The 24,533-nt window shown below is 42.4% G+C and overlaps 1 protein-coding gene across 4 annotated transcripts in view; it reads right to left on the bottom strand.

Annotated features, from left to right (window-relative positions):
• Positions 1-13,450: 13,450 nt before the first annotated feature.
• The window catches only part of LOC117412219 (GATA-binding factor 2), a 25,345-nt gene continuing 14,262 nt past the window's right edge, over positions 13,451-24,533 (bottom strand). For 3 of the 4 annotated variants that reach the window (XM_034903941.2, XM_034906425.2, XM_034020375.3), the window contains exons 2-6: positions 24,514-24,533; positions 22,951-23,544; positions 20,535-20,683; positions 17,841-17,966; positions 13,451-16,797 (exon numbers count right to left, since the gene is read on the bottom strand). The exon at positions 24,514-24,533 is cut by the window's right edge and continues 459 nt beyond it. In XM_034903941.2, the coding sequence (XP_034759832.2) occupies positions 16,510-16,797; positions 17,841-17,966; positions 20,535-20,683; positions 22,951-23,544; positions 24,514-24,533 (1,177 nt within the window). In that variant the 3' untranslated portion in view covers positions 13,451-16,509. The remainder of the gene's footprint in view (positions 16,798-17,840; positions 17,967-20,534; positions 20,684-22,950; positions 23,545-24,513) is intronic. The other variant, XM_034906426.2, reaches the window with a different exon arrangement.

Genomic DNA, 24,533 nt, shown 5'->3' with positions numbered 1-24,533 from the left:
AACCTTTTTCTTTTTTTTTTTCACTGCCCCCCCTTTTTCTGCGAGAGTCCCACTGCTTTCAGACCAGCGCTCACGAGCTCGGGGCTAACCCTTTGTAGACAGTCAGCTTTTATACAGCAGAGGAATGATGTAACTGCAGAGTGAGAGCAGCGGCCACAAAGGGCAGGACTCTTGTGAGACTCTGTGAAGTCGCAACGTTACGAGGAAAGGAGGACAAAGAAATGAGCCTTTACCCTCTGCAGAGGCAGGCGGCTGCTTGCTTCAGTGTTTAAAGTGTCAGGTAATAACTGTGTCCGTGTTGCACTGTGTTGCACCTGGGAAATTATTACTGAAAAATACCTGGGGGGCCATCTTCTATGTGTTTGCTTTGCTGCTTTTGCAAGGATTTCAGTATGGGAAGCCATGAGGTTTCAATAGATTAGCCCCAGCTGGATTAGCCCCAGGGTGTCGGTAGCAAGCTCAGGTGTGTCTTATTAGACTCGTAATAAACCAGGAATAGATCACACTGCGTTGCAATGGGAGTCTCATTTTCATCTCTGAGGTCTGGAGTGCAGTGAATGGAGAGTAATGCTGAGCCCCTCTGTGCCAGTTGAATGAGCGGAGTCTATTAGCAGAGCTAACTCCAGCCCTGTCGCGCTCCATTGACACGCACTGCAGTCCCAAGGTGTGAAAGGGCCTGTGTGTTATTGTTGTCCTGCTGGGATCTGACAAGCACCTGTGATGGATTGGCATGCTGGGCCACAATCAGGCTCAATGAGAGCCATATGTTTCACATTTCAGAGGAAGCAAAGGAGGGGAGAGGGAGGCTGTGTGTGTGTGGGGGTGTGTGTATTGCAGTGCAGTGCAGTGCACTCAGCGTTCCGAGTGAATGGAGTTCTGGAACATGATAGCCATGATATTCCGTTCCGGAATTCTGGAGACATTGTTGAGAACTGAGAGCGAGGGAGTCACCTGACCTGCTGGAATGTCTGAGAAGATTTGTGCTGAGTTATTATTGCTATTATTATAATTATTACAGTGAACTGTTGCAGCATTTTGGCATAACTGGGGTAGCTAGCTTCCTTCAGTAAAGGTAGAATGCATTTTAAAATAAATGAAAAAGCTTTGTTCTTAACTTTGTTCTTTTTAAATAAGAAAGAATGGAAATGTGAGCTGTTATAATGCTGTTATAATGCTATTGCACCTGTATTTTCACCCATTGTAAGTAATAAATAAATAAATAACTACCATTGAAATACGGGTCCCTGTTTGTCACCAAAATATCTGTTCTGTTAGGGGTTCGTTCTCCATGTGATTGTGCACCAGCTGATCATCCTAGGTTGTTTAAAAATGTGGATGTGCGCAGGTTTGAGTTTTTTCCATGTGTCTCTGTGTGTTTGTGAACCAGTGGAAGGATTGAAGCATGATTTGTATCAGACCTGCAGTTCATGACAGCAGCGGATCGCTCTGCACAGAGATGCAATCTACAGCCTGCCACAGCGTGGGCAACTTTATATCTGAGCTTCTTGCTTTTCTTTTTTCTTTATTGCAGAAATATTTAGGAAAAAGTAAATGCATCGCATCCCCATCATAAAAGCATGAGAAAACTGGGTAAAATTGCCATGCAGATTTACCGGGTAAAACTTTCATGAGGGCTGTCCTTTCCACGGTTCTGACTCTCTCACAGGGGGAAAGTAAGTGACTCTCCAGGGGTGCCTAGCTCCACCGTCTTCATGCTCAATACAGCACAGTACACTTCCACTGCTAAATGAGGTGCGCCCCATTCACACTCAAGCACCCCAGCTAGCGGAGCGGATTGGCTGCCTGGCCTGTCTGTTGAGATGGGATGAGAGGCGTCCGATGAAGGCTCATCTCTCGCTGGGGCAGCATTAGCCCCGCAGAGCCCTCAGGGCGGCAGGGTCTGCATTTCTTGAATAATGACCCCAGTGTTTTCTTTTAGCGGTTGCACAGAACTCGTTACCTGGTGAAACTAACCCACTGGTATTTCTGAACTCTCTTCATCTGCGTCCTCTGACTCAACGGCAATACTGAGCTGGAGATAGTAACTTGGGGTTAACCAGCTAACATGACTTTCAGATTTCACTTTTATGTAGAAATTGGCTGGACGGCCCTCATTTCTAATGTGCCTGTTGACCGCAATAGGAGAAGTGCAGTTTTCTATCTGTGCTCCCTACCTACCCTCTGAGAAGAGAGATTTTTAATCCATCCCTTCAACATCTCTCTGTCATTCAATACCAAAGACTTCCAAACAAGTTCCTATAATACTTACTGTGCGAGGTAATTCCACTGTTATTAATGAATAACACACAGATTATCCAAACAAACCAGCATATTCTCTGTGTACGTGCCCCACCTCCTTGATATTGCGAGTGTCGTTCAGTCAGATCACATCTGATAGGAAATATTTTGACACATGTTCTGCTGACAGAAGAGCCTCTTATCTCCCCAGTGGCATTACTACTTGCGCACAGGAGATAAAACAACCACTGATATCTGGTGCAAACCCCTGTGATTCCAATCTCACTTCTAGGAACACGCTTTCCTGCAGTAACCACTCGCTGCAGTGAGCTCAGCACAACCGCCCTGCTTGTGTCACGCACAGCGGCTTCGGCAGGCTAACGGCTCGCAGGGCAGTGCCCTCGACCCCAGGAGCCTCAGAACAGTACCAGAGCCAGGGGTCATCATGAGCCGGACCGAGGGCCACGTGCGGCTCCTGGGAGCCCATGCTGTTGGGACCCTGTGTATCTCCCGTACACTAGCATTTCACATGTCTGCTTTGCAATTCACTGCAGTCTACTCCGATGAAGCCTCTAGCTGAAACACTTGTCTACCTGATAAACTACACCTGATAAACTACAAGTACATTTATAGTAAAGCTGCACAGTCGTGTTGCCGTTTCCCTCTCATACTTTTCCCAGGGTTATACAATGCATTGACTGTAGCCATGAAGTGAAGTGGAGACAGACTCAGGACAGTGGGTAGGAGGCACTTCTGCTCAATGGCCTCCTCTCTCTCGTTCGGGAATTTTCTGCTGTTCTTATATTTCTTATGTATTGTCTGAAATACAAAATCAGTGCTACCAACTTCAGTAATATTATACTTGTTAACTTGTTAATACAGATAGGGGTTGCAAAAACGCAATCATAGTCTTTAATTTAGTAAAGTGATCGATATATATGGTATACACACACACACACACACACACACACACACACACACACACACACACACAGCTTAAACCAAATAAATAACATGCTCTGGAAAAGGAAATGAAATTGAAGCTGATGTTTCAGCAGATATGAAGGATATCCGCGAAGAGATAAATTAATAATAAATAAAAAGCTTGCCTTTTAATCTGTAGTATATGATCTGCAGTGGTGGTGAGGCTTGTTCTCCTGGTCGTACTGTCGCCTTGCAAAGGTTAGGGGAACGAGCTCAGGCAAGAAATCAGGGATCCGTGAAACAGAGATGCTACCGCTTTTAATTTACAAAAATAAAACAAAACAAAGGATTTTAAACAAATAATGACATGTTCTACCTTCCAGCAACCCACTGCACTGCACTGCACTGCACTGCACTGCACTGCACTGCACAGCACAGCACCGCACCGCACCGCACCTTCCTAAGCCCCAGTCTCTACAGGACTGAACAGACAGGCCAGGTGCAGCCTTTTATACACACCTGCCTCATTGAAACCACATTGAATAATTAATTTATTGAGTGGATCTCCCATCAAGGCCCACAGTTTTCTCCAGTCCACATTCTCACATGGAAATGAAGTATTTAAATGAAGGCTCAAAGGGTTGCTGCATGCAGTACATAAGCAACACCCTGCTCTGCGTTCATTCATGCCTCTCTGTCTCGTCTCTGCAGGGCTCAAGCTTGAAGGTAATGTGGCTTCCCATGCAGATTAGCTCAGCTGACCTGAACAGGGGAAAGCCTGCCACAGACTGGTCACTGACACAATCCGCTGGAACTCACTGCCGTTATCATCTTCTTCTTCTTCTTCTTCTTCTTCTTCTTCTTCTTCTTCTTATCCCTGCCACAGGCCCCGCTGCCCCTCCCCAAGCCTCCTCTGGAGTTTGAGGAGAGGGAGGGGCGACGAGGGAACGCACAAACACTCATTCACAATTACAGGCAAATCCCATTTCATTGAACCTCTCCATCACTCGAGCAGTTGCTTTCTGAAGAGAGATGGAAGGGGTTGGATCCCCTGTCATTATGAAGAAGCCCTGCCAGCATCACAGCTGAGCACAGAACCTTATTATGCAACGTTCCCTCCATCACTGATTCACTGCCCACAGTTTCTCATGATCATTTCCGCGTCAGTCGGATAGTGATATAGCAATAGGGGATCCTAGGCAGCCTTTCAGCAATGCTGACCCGGATTCAAGCTCACTTGGGTCACAAGTGGAATTATTTTTTTAGGTTAGTCCTCAGTGTAATTAAACCAGAACACAACTCGGCTCAGTTTGGCCCAGCTGACTGTCCCGGCTACTGGAAAGAGAAATAATAGCAGGGAACAGGTTTATTGTGACAAGGTATCGTGTACTCTAGCACAGCATAGCGTAGCATAGTATTCTGATGAAGTATTGAGAGCAGCACCCTCTCTGTTACTGTGGTGCTACTGTCCATGGCACTTTGATACCATCGCCAACATTCTGCTGAGTTCATGAAAATTCACTTGATGGTTTAAATGTTTTTCACTTAGTTTTAGTCTTTCTTTCTGTCTTTACTGCAGCGTTGCGCTCGCTTAATGCCACAGATTCTTTTAAACAATAAAATCGGAGCCCCTGGTGATGAATACATCTCCGGGTTAAAATAAATAAATAAGTGATGAAGCAGGCTGGGGGAGCAGAGCAGAGAGGCCTGGCTGAGACTCTGGGTTCAGGGCCTACAGGCTCATTTACATTTAAAGAAAGCTCTCCAGCCAGTCAACATCCATCAGGGTAGTTTGTCTTTGTTGAGCAGAGGTCAAACCACTGAGCAGCTTTTAAGTGTGAATACCCTGCCATCTTAAATCAATTAGAGGGGCTGAGTAATGACCCTCTTGCTAAGCCCATTGACTGGGATGATAGCTGGACTCCACGCCTTGTTTGCAGAGAGGAGGGGGTGCTGTGTGGAGCGGGGAGACAGGCACTGTTTACACACAGCAGGGGAAAGAAAAGGAGCTCAGGGTAAAACAAACAAACAGACAGAGACGACAGAAACACACACCAGGGTAGGACAGGGCTGAGTGAGGGGCTGGCAGAATGAAACATTACACTGAGAATAATAATAATAATAATAATAATAATAATAATAATAATAATAATAATAATAATAATAATATGACAACAAAGAATACTGCTGCTACTACTAATAATTATAAGAAGAATATATATCTGTCCTTCTGTCTTTCTAGCTGTCTATCTTTTTATATATCTTTAAAAATTAAGAAGATAATGTAAGCAAAAATCTATCTATCTATCTGTCTATCTGTCTATCTATCTATCTATCTATCTATCTATCTGTCTATCTGTCTGTCTGTCTATCATTGAAACACAATTATAGATAAATTAGCATGCCCCCATCGATAGCACCACTGTTTCCATCTTGTTTTTAACCCAAATGTACCAAGTATATATATATATATATATATATATATATATATATATATATATATATATATATATATATATATACCTGTATAAAAAATACATATTTGTATTTGTTTTTATCACCAAGCTTTACTGCACATGGCTGGGATATGACTAAATTTCAAATGTGTCAGGTTATATAACAGTGTACAAAAACACAGACTAGTGTAGTGTGTGGTGGATTTGATCTGTTGCATAAATGTACTGGTGTTTTAATCTTTCTTGTGATTTGTATAGGTGTTTTACAGATGCAGAAGCAAATCTCAGAGAAGATGTAAAAATATTGAGCAATGACAGCAAACACTACAAAATCAATGTGGAGTTAACTCATTCCTGTTAGCTGTCATGGCAGAGCTGCATTGAGGCTCACGTACAATATTCTGATAATACGTTGCAGTTTTCTACGCTATTAACTTATTCACGTCTTGTGCATTTATTTAAAAAAAAAAACAAAAAAAAACAGGACAATAGAAATAAAACAAACATCCAGCAAACAGAACCACATTGTTGAGCTGCGTGTCGTGTCGGAGAGGAGTTCTAATGTAAACCAAATGCTCATCCATCTGATAAGACCCCAGCAATTAAGCCTTGAAATGAATTACAGGGGGAATGACATGCAAATGGAAATGTGCTGGCCCTTCTCTGCCTTGTGTGATCCCCAGCCCTCCCTCTTGCTCCATTTTGAAGACATGTAGGGCCATTTCTTCAAAGCGTTACCTCCCGTCTTTAATTAACTCCTGTTTTTTTTCTTTAAAGGATTCCATGTTAATGATACAAAACCTGAGAAACATCTTAATTGTGCTTGACAGCCCTGGAGGGATTTCCCTCACTGCAATAGTACTGTATGCTCTGTGCCAGACAGGCTGGCTCCTGTAGCGAGATGCCCAGGGACAGTGCAGGGTCAGCCAGCCCCCCAGGTACGGTCTCCGGGTGTGGGCCTGGGCTGGGAGGTCAGGAATGAGTTAATTAAGCAATAACACCTGATGATTACCTGGGCATTGTATGGAAATTCAAACACTGGATTGGGGTTTTGTGGAATTGTAATTGTGTGGAATTGTATTTTGTGTAATTGTAGGTTTTTTAGATTTTGCATGACTAGTATTACACAGTTGTAAAAAATAAAAATAAAACAATTCTTACCCTGTTCCCCTGTGCTGTACACTGCTCCCCTGTGCTGCACCCTGCTCCCCTGTGCTGTACCCTGCTCCCCTGTGCTGTACCCTGCTCCCCCTGTGCTGCACCCTGCTCCCCTGTGCCTCACCCTGCTTCCCTGTGCTGCACCTTGCTCCCCTGTGCTGCACCCTGCTCCCCTGTGCTGTACCCTGCTCCCCTGTGCTGTACCCCTCTCCCCTGTGCTGTACCCTGCACAGTTGGCTCTCCAGGGCCTGCAAGTGTCTTGTCTCATATTTTTCAGGTGTGTGTGTGTTCAGGGGTGGTTTCACTGGCACAAGCAGAGCCCTTGTCTTGTAGACTGAAAGTTTCAGGCCAGCATGCCTCTCTGGTTACCTGCTCAATAAAGGGGGTCAGCGTCTATTGAGGCAGGAGGCTAATGCAGATTCAATACAGCGCCAGAGCCATTGAGAGCAGGCCTGCCATTTGCATTCTGTGTGTGGAGTCTCATTATCTCCATTGAGGGGGAAGAAGAGTTTCATTGTGGGCAGGGAGAGGCATGAATTTGTCTTGTTTAACAAACCTGCAATTATTCAACTGAGCTGCGGGCAGACTGCCCGACACCTTGAGAGAGGGAGAGAGGGAGGGGGAGAGGGAAAGGGAGAGGGGGAAGGAGAGGGAGAGGGAGAGAGTGTGAGTGGGAGAGGCAACAAGACACATTCATAAGGGAACTTGTTTTGCTTTTAAAAAGAAGCTCAGTAAAGTTTATGAATATGGCCGCCTCTGCAGTCAATAGACAACAAGTTTTTGCAGATCTTGGGTCTAAGTAGCTTCACTTCCCTATCTCCAGAAATACAATGAATTGCAACCTCTACTTTTATATTTAAAAATAAAGGATTTCCACAGGATCTAACTCCCTGAGGTGGTGCAGAGCCAGGGGGTGAGAATGTGCTCTGGCTGTAAGGTGGGACCGCCTTATACATACCTTACAGATTGAGAAGATTGCCAGGCCAGTGGAGCTCATCTACAGTTCATCCCCACACAGAACTGAAAACCACAGAAGTCCCTTCACTAGCACAGTACGAGAAAGGGGAAGGAAGTCTTTAAAAATACAAATGCACATAAAAACGGGTATTTGAAGGGTAGCATGACTTCCCTCCTCTCTCTGTCTGTCCCTCTCTCTGTCTCTCTCTTCTCCACTAGCTGCCCCTGTTAGGTTCCCTCAGTTAAAGCAGAGCAGAGTGTAAAGAATAGGTAAGCATTGTAAAGACCAGAGAGGCATGGTAAACCTTACTGAAAACTATGTAAAACTAGAGCCAGTCTGCTGTGATGATCAGTTACCCTGAGCCCAGGTTCAAGCACTAAGCTCTCACCTTGCCTTAGCCCTCCATTCAAGCCTGTTTGAGTGTGAAGGCTCTAACACCAGCCCTTACCTTGATCAACACCCTAACCCCCAGTCTACTGAAAAGACCTAACCAAAGCCCCAAGCCTCCTGCAAACTCTCAACCCTGACCCTAACCATAACACTCAACCTCCCATCGGCTTTAACACTAAGTCAGAGGTTATGTAGTTGACAGCAGTTTTTAATCAACCCATTTTAAGGTCATTTTCCCTACATTTTGCCATCGTTTTTTAAATGAGAGTGTCATCTTTAAACATGTTCAGTCTTCAGTTTGCTGTTTGGCATTATGGTAAATATTTAAAGATGATCTTGTTTAAAGACGGAGCTCACATTAGAAAATGGATGCAAAGGAGGAAAAACAACCTTAAAATTAAAAACATTTGGGCACGAGCTGGCCTGCATGGGATTCGATGCACGTGGAAAAAATGACTGTGGCAACAGACAAGTTCTGCAAATATACCCCCAGTGATAGAGCCATTGAAGGTGAAACAACTTCCAGAGGAAATATGACATGCTTGTGTCCCATCCTGTAGAGCAGCACTTCCCAGCCCGGGTCCTCGGGACCCCCTGTGTCTGCTGGATTTCATTCAGTTACTCAACGAGACTCTTCATTGAACTGGTCATTCGCTTCATTCAGACCTTTTTCATTGTTTTCCGCTCTTAAACAGTTGCAGGGTTTGAGTTTGCTATACCATTTTATAAGTAACTTGAACTCTGCAACTGTTTAAAAGCTGAAAACAATGACAAAGGTCTAATGAAGCAAATGACCCGTTCAATGAAGGGTGTGGTTAAGTAATAGTTGGAATGAAAAGCAGCAGACACAGGGGGTCCCAGGACCAGGGTTGGGAAGCGCTGCTATAAACCCTTGACTCGTGACCACAACAGTCTAAACCAACCTTTCCCATAGATGCTGTGAAGGGAAGTCCCAGGGAAAACATTTATATCAAGCAGGAAAGCAAAATCCACCAGACAAACAGACAGACAGACAGACAATTCATTCGCTTCAATTGCAGCATCTAGGAAAGAAAGACATTTCTTTTTTTAAAGTAATTTTGTTCCATTTCTGTTCTAACCACAAAAAGAAGCAATAATTCTGACGTGTAACCACTGCTAATGATATGAAACCGCCTGATCTCTGTTTCAATAGACACTTTGGGTGCTTTTCCCTCGAGGCAAACATTTAGACCAGCAGGCCCTGCGTGTTTTTTTCTTTCTCTCGTCTTCATAATAATACTTCATAAGTATTTCCTGTTCAAATGTCTCACTTCCTGTTTTCTGTACTTGGAAAAAAATGTGGGCTCGCTGAGGCTTATAGCAGCTGTGCCGGGGCGGGGGTCTGAGACAGACCTTTAAGGGGGTAGCAGTCCCGTGGTTGCACAGTCCGTTATAAAATACTGCCATTCTCATGGTTGTAGCGTACTACGCCTTTGCCATAGTCTATCATGGTTTGTTTTTAATATGCTTTGGAATGCTTCCACTGTGCTTTATCACACTTTGCTGTGCTCTTATTGAGGGGAGGGAAGTCCAGCAATGTAATCAGGGATGTTAAAGCAACAGGGTGCAGCACAGGGGAGCAGGATGCAGCGCAGGGGAGCAGGACAGAGGAGCAGGGTGCAGCACAGGGGAGCAGGACAGGGGAGCAGGGTGCAGCACAGGGGAGCAGGACAGGAGAGCAGGGTGCAGCACAGGGGAGCAGGACAGGAGAGCAGGGTGCAGCACAGGGGAGCAGGGTGCAGCACAGGAGAGCTGAGTACCATTCCTTCAATGAGAACCAGCTTTGTTCTGAACATTGCATTGAGCATGTACAGCAATGTTAAACCTTCCCTTCAAAGATTTTGATATTGTCAGGAGATTGCAAGGTGAATACAGACATATCTACAACAGGTTTCTGGAAATGTGTCAGCAGCATTCAGATTATCACTTTCTTAGAAAGCTGCTCGCTTGAGTGCTGAAACCAGGGAAAAATCCCTGACTGCTTGACTTGTTAGCATCTCATATTTTCTGAGAAAGTGCTCTAAAATGTGAGAAATGCATGTTTTTACTCACAGTCCCAGCCCCGTCTTTCGATCTGAGTGCTTTAAACCCAGAGATACGTCTGCAGTGCATGAAGCAGCTCGTCCTTATTGTCTGTGTGAGGAGGTCTCTGCAGTGCATGTAGCAGCTCGTCCTTATTGTCTGTGTGAGGAGGTCTCTGCAGTGCATGAAGCAGCTCGTCCTTATTGTCTGTGTGAGGAGGTCTCTGCAGTGCATGAAGCAGCTCATCCTTATTGTCTGTGTGAGGAGGTCTCTGCAGTGCATGAAGCAGCTCATCCTTATTGTCTGTGTGAGGAGGTCTCTGCAGTGCATGAAGCAGCTCGTCCTTATTGTCTCTGTGAGGAGGTCTCTGCAGTGCATGAAGCAGCTCATCCTTATTGTCTGTGTGAGGAGGTCTCTGCAGTGCATGAAGCAGCTCGTCCTTATTGTCTGTGTGAGGAGGTCTCTGCAGTGCTGCATACCAGCCTTCACCATGTGGAGAAACAGCAACATGACTGTGCTGGTGGGGGTTATTATTTCATTTGATTTGTTTTTTATATAGTTCCCAATCATGTATTTGATCCTCGTTTTCTCCCCAGTTTCAAAAGGCAGATTTGAATGTTACTCATCAATCATGAGGACTGAAGAGCACCTCTTTAACCTGGTGACCCCAAGCTGCTGAACCCTGGAGGTGAGAGGTCAGCCTGACCAACTCACCCTGACCTAACCATAACCCCCCTAACCCTAACCCTAACTCTAACCATAACCCCCTAACCCTAACCCTAACTCTAATCCCTAACCCTAACCCTAACCCTAACCCTTAACCCTGACCCTGAACCCGACCCTTGTCTTGACCCCTTCATAAACTGATATAACCCCAATCAGAACAAAAACATTTCCCCGTTCTCCATTTAGCTTAGTTATTTGTATTATTATCTGAATTATGTCTAATTTTCCATCACATGCTATACCTCAGTCAAGGGGCTCTGCTTTATTTCTATGAATTCAATGTAAAAAACAGAAGTTCATAAAGTGCAGTTGAGCTCATACCCAGTGAGCTGTGTGCTTCAGAGCACAGATCTCAGGCTGCCTCTGTGTGTATGTGTGTTCAGCCCTGTGTGCTTCAGAGCACAGATCTCAGGCTGCCTCTGTGTGTGTGTGTGTTCAGCCCTGTGTGCTTCAGAGCACAGATCTCAGGCTGCCTCTGTGTGTGTGTGTGTGTGTTCAGCCCTGTGTGCTTCAGAGCACAGATCTCAGGCTGCCTCTGTGTGTGTGTGTGTTCAGCCCTGTGTGCTTCAGAGCACAGATCTCAGGCTGCCTCTGTGTGTGTGTGTGTTCAGCCCTGTGTGCTTCAGAGCACAGATCTCAGGCTGCCTCTGTGTGTGTGTGTGTTCAGCCCTGTGTGCTTCAGAGCACAGATCTCAGGCTGCCTCTGTGTGTGTGTGTGTTCAGCCCTGTGTGCTTCAGAGCACAGATCTCAGGCTGCCTCTGTGTGTGTGTGTGTGTTCAGCCCTGTGTGCTTCAGAGCACAGATCTCAGGCTGCCTCTGTGTGTGTGTGTGTTCAGCCCTGTGTGCTTCAGAGCACAGATCTCAGGCTGCCTCTGTGTGTGTGTGTGTTCAGCCCTGTGTGCTTCAGAGCACAGATCTCAGGCTGCCTCTGTGTGTGTGTGTGTGTGTTCAGCCCTGTGTGCTTCAGAGCACAGATCTCAGGCTGCCTCTGTGTGTGTGTGTGTTCAGCCCTGTGTGCTTCAGAGCACAGATCTCAGGCTGCCTCTGTGTGTGTGTGTGTTCAGCCCTGTGTGCTTCAGAGCACAGATCTCAGGCTGCCTCTGTGTGTGTGTGTGTTCAGCCCTGTGTGCTTCAGAGCACAGATCTCAGGCTGCCTCTGTGTGTGTGTGTGTGTTCAGCCCTGTGTGCTTCAGAGCACAGATCTCAGGCTGCCTCTGTGTGTGTGTGTGTTCAGCCCTGTGTGCTTCAGAGCACAGATCTCAGGCTGCCTCTGTGTGTGTGTGTGTTCAGCCCTGTGTGCTTCAGAGCACAGATCTCAGGCTGCCTCTGTGTGTGTGTGTGTTCAGCCCTGTGTGCTTCATATTGTATCACTTGGGCATTACTGGGTTAATATCCCTGCAGCGTGCTCCCATTCACACCATGCAGTTCGCTGGCCTGTAATTAGATTGAAACTGCTACTTATAGAGCTATTACCTAGTTACAGCACAGTCTAACTGCATTATCTGCACCCGTTCGTCCTAAGCATGCACTTTCACTGCACTCTGGTTTGCACGTGTAATTATTGGTGTCCCCAATCTGTTTTCACACTGCATTGACATTAACAATGAGGGACTGGTGCACGAAGTGCTGTTCCGTCACTAATCTGTGCAAAGTTTGCTGTAGAAGGCGTCCAATAATGATCAAGCATTTAGGTTCTGCCTCTGTTTTTGGGGATGACAATTGTATTTCTCCCAAGCAAAGTGTTTTTTTTTTTTTCTTTTTCTTTTTTTAAATAACTCATATTTTTTTAATGGAGCACAATCCACGTCAGTGATGAGAAACATTTGAAAATAACAGGGGCTCTTTGCCAGCTCTGAATTGTATTCCTTTGTGCTTCGGTTCTGTTAAAATTAACAGTTTTTGGTTTGTTTCAGGTTTTGTTTTTGGTTTTTAATAGGAGTTACTTCTTACTTGTATTACAATCCAGAGCTTGTCATGTACCAGCTATAACTAGAGAAAGCACCGAGTGTGCTTGAAGAGAACGGTCTCCCGTTCCAGTTTAAAAACCTCTTTCCACATTGTATCTACTCAGAAACCATACACTTAAAGAGCCCCGGACTTGAGCTCAATGCAGTTTAATCATGTGTCCTGCCTAGAGTCCCCACCTCGGAGAGACAAACAACCACATCTGAAAGGAAGGGGCTTCTTACAAGTGTAATCTCTCTAGAAATCATCCAATTGGAAACGCTGAGAGTATTACTGGTCTAGTATTGATAACCGATTCATATTGTGCTTCTATTGCAGTAATATCGGATCCTGATTTATCAAAGGTGTGCTCAATGTACGCTGCTGGCATTGCGGTGCTGCTGTAGAATCTACGTGGATGTGGAAACATAACGTTAAACACGGGATAAGATTGACACCTTCCTCAAAACCGGGACGATGTAGGGAAAACCGGGACAGCTGGCAACGGCAGTCCTGACTGTCGTGAGTGGTTTGAGTCACTCTGCTTCCTTTAACACTACATTTCAATTCCATTGAACAGACAACATCGTATTAGAGAAAAAAAAACAGTGATTTCACCAAAAAAAAGAAGCATTTTATTATTTTATAGCAATGTTCATGTTCAGGAATATGATAGAATACACTTTTTACAGACAATATATAAACATGTTGGACGCATTTTTATTTCTTTTATTTTTTTTTACCAATAACTTAATCGAGCAATCGAAACTAATGTGACAAAACAAAAGAGAAAAAGAGAAAAGAAATACTGCAGAAAATAATAAGAATACAACGGTTTGTGTTGATACAGACAACGGAATAATTTAAGTTTCATTATTTATTCATTTTTCTTTTGTCTTCTCTACACGGCAGTGAATGACGTTATATTGCACTTTATCCTGATCTCTGGGTCATTCAGAACTCCACTCTCAAAAAACAAAACAAAACAAAACAGAGGAGCGCATCTTCACAGGGTTCACCTCACTGTACCTTCCAAGTGTTTAAACCAGCCTGCCTTCAGAATCAATACCGGCTGACATAGAGTATGCACAGCCTTCACCCTAACCACCCTAATCACTATAGAGTATGCACAGCCTTCACCCTAACCACCCTAATCACTATAGAGTATGCACAGCCTTCACCCTAACCACCCTAATCACTATAGAGTATGCACAGCCTTCACCCTAACCACCATTACATGCTTCCAATGGAACCTGTAAAAATCTAGAAGGGCTTTTTTTTTTTTTTCCTTTTTTTGGTTTATGGAAAAAAATAATAAAGTTTGCAAAAACTGTACTAGATTTGAATTTTTGTTTTTAAAAAGCAGACCAAAACTGTTTTATTAACATATCAACCAGTATTTCATTCATAATAAAAGAAATGATTGAAAAAAACTAATTGTTTTTACTAACTCCTGGGTTTTGTTGATCGGGCACAGCACTTACAAACTAAAAGGGCTGACATCTGACCGCACTCTTTTTAACACTAATCAGATATGGGATTGGCACAATATATTGACGATGAATCACTGTCTGCATTATTATTATTATTATTATTATTATTATTATTATTATTATTATTATTATTATTATTATTATTATTATCAGTAGTAGCAGTAGCAGTATGACTATGGGCTGTAGTTTTCCTGATGGAGTATTCTCAATGAATAATCCTCGTTATCAGAGTGCTGTTATGTGCTCCTCTCGTCAGTGAGATGACTTCCTCAGATGGGCATGGCAGTTTAAACTCTGGGGCAGGCTGTGATGAAGCAATGCCACTGAGTGCTTCCTCTGCTCTCGGCTGGGTGAGACTGGCTGAACTTTCCTACTGTGAGAGTAAGGGCTCTGTTGATTAGCTTTCCTTCCTCTGTCCAGCTATAGACTGCTCTGTCCTTCCTCCTCCTTCTCTGGAACTCTCCCTCCCTCAAGCACGGCGCTTGACTTGACCTCGTTGTGAAGCCCTGCTCACGAGTGCATTGTGGGCAGCGGCTTTCATAAAAGCACCCATTATTACACTAGGGGACGGCACTGCCATAGAGCTGGGGAGGGCGAGCACAATAGCCGTGGTGACATCACGCTGGAGTTTCAGTCAAATTATTATTACTGTCCTTGCTGTTGTTGTTGGAAATATTAAACACATCTTTTGTAAGTCGAAAAGGAGTTTTATTATTTTTTGTTTGTTTGTTCTTGTATGTAGTTTTCTTTTTTGGGAGGGAGGGGCATTCTTCTTAACGATGCATAGACAGACTATTAAATACAAAACAAAATTAGTCTAATATATATATATATATATATATTAGCTCAAAGAGCCAGCTGCATATATATGGAAACAGAATTTGTATTATCATTGATTTTTATTTGAATTTTATAAAAGCTCTAGTGATTGATTTCTCTTATAAAAATTCACCACAGTAAATCTGCATGGTATTTTTGCAGTTTTCCTCCTTGCTTTTCCCATGGTTATACTGTGCATTTACTATAGTTTACCACAAGGGTTCCCACACACTAGGAATCATCACAATCACTTTTAAGATATTGAAAACCACAACCAGTCGATCAAATACTTTTTTTTAAAAATAAATGTAATTTGTCATAAGGACATGAATATTTTAAAGGAAAAAAATAATAATCTGTACATTAAATTGTAGGGCAATCCTCCAAAAACTCCTTCCCTCCCCTCCCCTCCCCGATTAAGACAGATTCACGTTCTCCTCAATAACAGCTCAGATATGCCTACAGGAATGGTGACACGATAATCTCTGATGAATAAAACAGCTTTCTTATAAAAACAAAATGATGTAAAGGATCTTCTCTGAAACATCGACCAAAAAGAAAAAGCAGAATAAAAAATAAATAATAAGAATAATAATAATAACAACAACAATAATAATAATAATAATAATAGCAAACTATTTTAAAATTAAGCTTTATAAACCTTTTTTCTTCTTATAAAGTCCTTTAAAACAGAAGTAGTCCATGACCAGTAATCCAGCATCATTCTATATATATATATATATATATATATATATATATATATATATATATATATATATATATATATATAACGGTTGAGAGAGACCCCACACACACAGTCAGTAAGTGAGACCTGGTACATTGTCTGTTTCTTCTTCTTCTTCTTCTTCTTCTTCTTCTTCTTCTTCTTCTTCTTCTTCTTCTTCCTCCTCTTCTTCTTCATTTACAATATTCACAGTTAGAAATCAAGGCGTCTCTTCTCTGAAGATTTATCCTGGTTCAGAGAGACAGCCAGGGTTCTGTTTGTCTGGATTCGGGTATGAAGCAGCTGGATGAGAGAGGGCTAGGGGGAGCGAGTGGTTTACTGGTTTGCTAGTTAGTTGGTTGATCAGCTGGGTGAGAGAGGGCTTGGGGAAAAAAACAGCTTCCTTCCTTGCAGGAATAGAGTCCTTCAGGAGAATATTCCTCTCCACAGCCTTACCGAAAAGGTCTCTAAGTCACACATCCATCCCATAAATCTTTCCTCTTGGTGTCCGAATGAATGCAGTGAAAGCCGTGCCCTCCACACCACCAGTGCTCTCCCTGGCAGTGAGCCTGCTGTCCGATCCCCCCTCACCCTCCTCCTCCCCTGTGCTGGGGGGTGCAGGGGGGTGGAGGGGTTCACCCCATGGCGGACACCATGCTGGCATGGTGGGGGTGCCCGAAAGAGGGGTGGATGGGCGTCGGGGTGGGCAGGATGTGTCCCGAGTGGCTGAAGGGGGGCAGGTGGCCCATGTGAGGCATGTGCCCTGCCAGGGCAGCAGCGCTGAAGGAGGAGCTCTTGTCGTGCATGCATTTGGAGAATTCCTCGAAGCAGTCCGGACCCTTCCTGCTCTTCTTGCTTTTGTTGGACATCTTGCGGTTGCGGGTCTGGATGCCTTCTTTCTTCATGGTGAGGGGTCGGTTTATCTGGAGAGATGGAGGGGATAACCTGGGGTTAGTGCACGCAATACAATACAATACAATACAGTACAGTACAAATCAATACAGTACAGTACAATACAAATCAATACAGTACAGTACAATGCAATGCTCCCTTCTTATTTCACAATTCCATTATTCCCAAACTTGTATTCTCTTTTTTTTTTTTAAGGTTAAGATCTGTGGACTCATTACAGCGTTTGTTTTCGGATGCGTTAACTTAAAGAATTGTTTGTTCATCTGATGCCCAGAAAACATCATTTAAAGAAAGTCGGAGCTCTGACGCTGCTGTGAAGAAGGATCTGGGGGATTGTTGCTAATTGTAAAGGGCAGCAGGACACAGCTAGTCTCATTATATCAGGAAAGCTATGTTTCGAAATTGCCATGCTGGTATTATCTATTCACTCAGAACCAGCTCCTCAGGGATAAAACGTTTGACCATTTTACTCCAGACAAGAAACTCCTGGAAATGCTCTTATTATTCGATATTGTTATCATCGTGTTTTTACTTTGGAATGGTATTAAAAAAAGAAATGTTTTACAGTCTTTTTGATTCAAAACAATGTTCACTTTAAATTATTAGCAAGTAATAAAGTAACTGGACACCCATCTGTGTTTTTCTTTCTGTTTCAAACCCCATGACCTCGCACCAGACTGCCCTTGAAAAGTCACACCAAGTGATTTATTTAGAACTTTTTTTTATTATCAAACTACATTTAATTAAAGCTTATTGTAGCTTGTTATTGTTTTGTTTCTTTTTTCATGTTAAACAGATAGAAGCCAAGCTAATATTTATTGAGTCTTCCTGAGAGGAAGAGCGCATCGGTGACGCCAACTTAGAATGACAGCGTGGAGCCCCTCGGGGAAACCGCCCCCAAACTGAACACACACTGACACACACAAAGGAAAACTGCCATCGAAGCTTCTCCATCACTACAGCGCTGTTACCCCTGACTGAGTCGGTACAAACGAGCCCAGCGGTGCACTGTCACATTCAGAGGAGGGCTTGCTGTAGGGTTCTGTATACTCACATTGTGCAGCTTGTAATACAGACCGCACGCGTTACACACCGGGTCCCCGTTAGCGTTGCGTCGCCACAGCGTGGTTGTGGTTGTCTGGCAGTTGGCACAACAGGTCCCCGCTCTTCTGGCAGCGGACTGGAAATTAAAATCAATTCAATTAATTACGAGAATTAATTCATCAATTAATTAATTGATGACTTAATCAATCAGTAAATCAATCAACGAGACGTTAAACAAGTCCACAATGATACCATGTAAGGTTAGCGTACATAAATAAAGTTTAACATTTTGAAAGAACAATTGAAAAATCAATAAATGACTAAATAAATAAGCACATAGATACATAAATAAATGAATGAATAAATAAATAAATAAATAAATAAATAAAGAGTGAGAAAAGCGAAGGCGATTTTGCCCGGTGAACACACACACACACACACACACACACACACACACACACACACACACACACACACACACATATATAATTAAAACGTTTTGAAAATTATACAAAAGCAAAATCGCGTTTTAGCTATATCACATTTTGTGAAGAAAGTTTGAAAAATAAATCGTGCAGCATGAATTAACGCATTTTAAAATGTAGTTTGGCGGTGTTTTTGTTCTTATCAATTTTGAATTTATAAGAGTGTATTTATAGGTAGGCTACAGATATTTTTTATACGCTAAAATTTATTTTACTAAAATGCTGTAAACAAACGTTTCATTTTTCTTATCCTACACAGATAATGTAACATTTATTGCCAATGCAAAACATGAGACGGCAGCTATAGTTAGCTTTAGCTAAGACGCCTTGACATTCATAGTAAAATATCGAATTAAACAGGTAAGATATCATTTTTATTCTGTGATTTAACAAGACAATCACATGACTATCTTTATAAATCATATCACATGTGCTTTTTGTAAAAGGCAGTGTGCAGAATATGTATCTGATCTTCTCATTTAACCCCACCCCCCGAAAACCCCCCACCGCCACCCCCTAAAAATCCATAAGCCAAAATACGGTGAGAATATTTATTCAGGCTAAATAACAAGCCTTGAAAAAAAAAAAAAAAAAAAAAAAAGAGCGAGGCAGAACAAAATCTATTTATTTTCTTAGTCTTTTTTTTTTTTTTTTTTTTTTTTAAATAATTGCTCGAGTAAATAGTAATTCCAGACTCGCTTGCATGGAGCATTGGCAAGCATCGACTATAGAAACTATGAAAAGGTCGTCGAGCCCGGAAACAGAGGGACCGAGTTTCCTTATCGCTGAACTTCAGATATCCGGATAGGAAACAACTGTTGAGAGCTCAGAGGACTTTGAAAAACACTTGCATTAAAGTACAGAGTATATGGGCGACTGACTCCATGGAAAAGAATGGCTCTTTTTTTTTGTTTAATTGGGCGGCGGGGTGGGGGGTGCTGGTGCGTCTGGGGCTGAGAGAGAACAACCTCTATGAGTTGACAGTACATACAGACATAAATAATACGCCGTCCCCGTCGAACTAAACATAACCCTGCCCTGTAAAGACCCGAGTGACTAAAAATGTAAAGAAAAAAAAAGGACGTGATCCTTCTGTGTACCCTATCTGACACAGTGGCGTGGCGTTTCCAATGCGCTGCGGCCTTGTTAGTGTTCAAAAGAGTTACAACCGCTTGGAGCTCGGCTCAAGCCCATACAGTCTCCATTTACAATGCTGCTTATTCGGGTACCGTTATGTCTTTAAATGATCTCCTCAATTAAGAGCTCGCCTGAATGACCATATTTACATTTTGCTGTACACGAAAGCTGTCAGATCATTTATTGTGTTTCCCTGTAACTTAATACGAGCAAACTGTAGTGATGACGCATTTATAGCCTATATAACTTTTTAAATTAACTTATTATTATTATTATTATTATTAGTAGTAGTAGTAGTAGTAGTAGTAGTAGTAGTAGTAGTAGTAGTAGTAGTAGTAGTATTTAGAAAGAGATGGTGCAATGTTTCACTAAAAGCAAAAGATTAGCTCTGGATCTGCTATATGTCTTTGGATATTTATAACGGGGTTACAGTGTCCTATATAATTAAACGAAGGACTCGTCCCGCATTGTACAGTGCCTCTATCTATACAGTGCCTAGTGCCGTGTATACTTCTCTTAGAGCTGCGATGATGCCTGCTTCCAGACATTATCACTGTTGGGTAAATCCAGTGGAAAGTATGTGAACTCATCCCCTGTCTTAATGACCCCCGCTTTGCAAACACAAGATGCGTTTCCATGTGAAGAAAGGAGTCGTGAGTTTGAACGTGCGGGTTTACCAGCATGTTGCTTAAGGACGGTGTGCTATGGGACAGGCGATTGCACTGTTCTGTACGGTAGTGCTATATGAAGTTACAATTATTTTCGAATATTTCAAATAAGAAAAGTTATTTAATATTGCCTTTGGTGGTGTGGAACAAATAAAACACGTATTATTAAACACAAGGCCGGAAAGCGGGACTCTGGCGTTTTCTGGCATTTATATAAATCATTTTATGTATTTATAATTTACACACACACTTGAGCTTTGGATGAAGGCCGGCGAATATTATAATTTACAAAAAAAAAAAACAAAAAAAAAACCGTTCACTCTATAATGTAAAATTAAACTCTTAAAAAAAAACAGACCCACACATAAACGGTGATTGTCCCAGTAATGTGTGTCTTACAGGATCAGTACATACCAGTCTCCTTTTGGGCTTGATGAGCGGTCGGTTCTGCCCGTTCATCTTGTGGTACAGCCCGCAGGCGTTACACAGATAGTGCCCGGTCCCGTCTCGCCTCCACAGAGGGGTCGACGTGGCCCCGCAGTTCACGCATTCTCTACCCTCTGCTTATGAAACAGAAAAAGAAAAGAAAAAAAAGAAAATAGGAGAAAAGAAAAATGGGTTACTCATCGTACACACATTTTACACCCCGAAAGAGGAGGTTAAAAATTAAAATAATAATAATAACAACAGAAACAACAATAGCCTAATAATAATAATAATAATAATAATAATAATAATAATAATAATATAAAATAGTAAATTAATAATAATAATAATAATAATAATAATAATAATAATAATAATAATAATAATAATATAAAATAGTAAATTAATAATAATAATAATAATAATAATAATAATAATAATAATAATAATAATAATAATAATAATAATAATAATAATAGATACGCGTGGGAGGCTTTATCTAAATTAAGATTACATTTTATTTAAACCGCCTTTTTGTTACATTATTACATTATAAGTTAAATGAAGTTTCTACTCTCCCGCCTTTTAAATACAAATATTTAACATTTGATTTGGCGACAACGAATATATGAATGGGTTCCCTTGCTTGGCAATACAGCGAGGAGTGTTATAGCGTTTTAACATCGTCAGAAAACTGTGTTCACATCCACCAAGGTGCATGCATTTTACAAGATGGATTCATAAGATTCTGCACCAGCCTTGCGACAGTTTGTTATAATGAATGGAAGTTATCGAAACCAGTGCTTCACCCCCAAAATTAACACCCTGCTTCGCATGTTCCCGTTTCTTTCCTGAAACAGCAAAAACTAAAGGACGGAGTGCAGTGGTTCCAGTGTTAAATATGCGGCTGCTTCATGCGTGTTGCAGCCTCTGCACTGGCGGCTGCTGTGTGTTCAAAGTGTTGACGTGTCCTTGTGATGTTACTGGTTTGTTAGGGTTGCAGGCCGATGGAAACTCTTGAAATCGTGCCCTGTCCGAACTGTGATGCTCAGGAAGCACCCCGAGTCACTGTGTCGTGGTCTCGAGGCGTTTACTTCAAACTACATTAACCCAAACGTCGTGACCGGCAGTCCACACGCTTCTACTAATAATACTACTGAGAATAATGAGCTCATTCTTTTAATAACAACATGCTGAGAACCACCCGCTGCCGAAAAAGGGGAAGGGTACAATATTTCTAAATTAAGGGTGATTATTACAGGCTATATAAACAAGGACGCCACTGGAAAAATATTATTATGTAATGTTGTGTCAAAATGATTTGGTTGTGAAGCAAGTTTTTTTTTTTTTTTTTTTGTCATTTTAATAATCGTGTATTTTTTCAAAAGAAAAGGTGACCCCGGTAATGTCTACGTGTTTATCAAAAACTCTGGTCCAATGCTCTTACAGCGGAGTGCTTTTACATGTGTCGCGGAGGGGTAATTAAAAGCCGATAAGAGCTGTTAAAACAAGCGTTAACAACTCGAACAGATAAGATAAACCCGCAAACTACACCCACAAAACAATCTGTCACACTTGAACTACACTTAAAAAAGAATAGGGAAAACGGATGGGCATCGAAGTCGAGCTGGTTTTAAACTCCTACACATTTGTACCCAACGCAATTTAGCAGAATAATGCACTTGTCTTTTGTAATGATCTACTTTCCCGACAGGCAGGGCTTTTTCTGTTTAACTGAACATTCACAACATTCACTTCAGCTTGGTTCAACCGAATGGGTTCTAATGCACAAGAGAGTGTGCCATTTCCAGGTTCTGCTTAGAGAAAACGAAAGTACCGCTTACAACATCGCTGTCATATTTTACTGGAGGGCAGTAACTGTTTTCTATTTGGGAGCTGCACTCCGGCAAAGGAAAGATAATATTTACAAAAAAAAAAAGAAAGAAAAAAAGAAAAATAAGGCTAAAAAAGGAACAAACAAATTTACCTTGAGATCAAAACTTCCATTTAATTTACTGATTTCGAAACTATGAATATTACACTACTTTTTAAATTTTTTATTAAGGCTATTAGTCATTTATAACTTTATACATTCATAAAATCTTTATTCTGAGTCATGGCACATTAATCATACGTATCATTTAGAAACCGTGAAAACACCGAACTTCTAGAGAGAGAGAGAGAGAGAGAGAGAGAGAGAGAGAGAGAGAGAGAGAGAGAGAGAGAGAGAGAGAGAGAGAGAGAGAGAGAGAGAGAGAGATGTACAACATATAGAAACGTTAGGCAGCTGGTTCTTTGAGCTAATATATTATTATTATTATTATTATTATTATTATTATTATTATTATTATTATTATTATTATTATCATCATCAAATAAATGTATTAAGGAGCACTAGTCTTACCTGAACACGACCTGGTTTTGCTCCTGCATTTTGGGGTGAAGCTCGATGAGGCGCTCCCGAGGAGGCTACCCGGGTGAAACAGACTTCCGCCGTACTCATGCGCTCCGGGCAGAGAGTAAGTGGGGTAAGTGGGTATCGGGTGGTGGGTGGACGGGGTCTGTGATCCCATCGACGCCAGGCTGCTCCTCAGTGGACTTGATCCTTCCATCTTCATGCTTTCTGCCAGGCAGACCTGGTATTTCAGGGATTCCTTTTCGTCTAACCTGGCGGACAAGGGGGACGCGGCGCCCAGATCTGGAGAGACATCCTTGGGCGGGGTGGGAGGGAAGCTGAAGAGGTGCTGGCTGGAGTGGGACCCTGAGGTGAGTGAGGATACGGTGCCTGTGCTTGCGCCGCTGCTGCCAGGGTACACCGCTGACAAGCCGCCCGGTGCCCCGGTACTGGCCGGGTGGAGGCTCTGTTTGGTGAAGTGGCTCACCGCCCAGGCGTTGTGGTGATGGGCAGCTGACAGAGCTGCTTTCCCGCTGTCAAGCCAAGGGATCCCGGGGCTGTGGATGAGGTGAGGTCGGCAGACCTGGCCCCCGGTCAAGCGAGCTGCAAAAAGTTTATGAGGCATGTTGAAGAATATATATCTATATTCAGAGATTGAGCCGTTGCAGATAGTAAGAATAAAACGGAAATGTTAGGCAGTATTAAAGATGCTATAAACACGTCACACCAGCACGTATTGTCGTTATTAACGGCAATAGCGCAGCGACTATGTAAAAACGTTTCAATCGGTACAATCGTTGTTCTGCTTTACTGTACACGCACACAACGAAAACCAGACACCCACGCGACACTGTTATCAGATACAGTTAGTAAAGCAAGAAACTATATAAGCCTTGTAACCACAGCCATACATATTACATAGACCTTTTGTAGCCTTGTACAGGCTAAATTAGCACAGGCTTTGAAAGGCATATGACACAAGCACAGAAAAAAATAAGAGCAGACAAGCGAGGTCGCCTCGAGCCGTCTGGACAGCTTCTCCGAACGCAACTCCTCTCGGACACGCACAATATTAGCCCTTTACATTTGATTCCATATCCGGGAAGTGCTGCGTGTATTGTTATTCTCATTCAGCTCTCTGAAACCCTCCCTTTCGTGGTTCAAAGTCTCTCTGCTTCCTTTTTTTATTTGCAAACCTTTTTTTCAACAACTTTAATAGAGTGAAACTTACAAGTAAGTTTCCTATAGTAAACAAAAACCCTTCAATAATAATAATAATAATAATAATAATAATAATAATAATAATAATAATAATAATAATAATAATAATAACAACAACAACAACAACAGTAGCTCTGTTATTACATTGATTAACCTACTCTCCCTAGACAGCACTGTCCACAATTCAGTTTGTAATTTATATCAGGCATTTTGCTCTGTTTGAATGCATTGTATAATTGACAACCGAACACTAAACTTCAGAGCTGCATGCAAACTCGTATGTAAAGCGGTAAACAAACCCGTCCTGTCGATAAAGACAGCACTGTGCCACGGAGTGGAGACTCGACTTACCGTGAGCCTGGCTGTAGGAC

The sequence above is a fragment of the Acipenser ruthenus genome, chromosome 25 (genome assembly GCF_902713425.1).
Source record: "Acipenser ruthenus chromosome 25, fAciRut3.2 maternal haplotype, whole genome shotgun sequence".
Classification (NCBI taxonomy): domain Eukaryota; kingdom Metazoa; phylum Chordata; class Actinopteri; order Acipenseriformes; family Acipenseridae; genus Acipenser; species Acipenser ruthenus.
The sequence above is the reverse complement of the archived record's forward strand: the minus strand, read 5'-3'. Positions and strand labels throughout refer to the sequence as shown.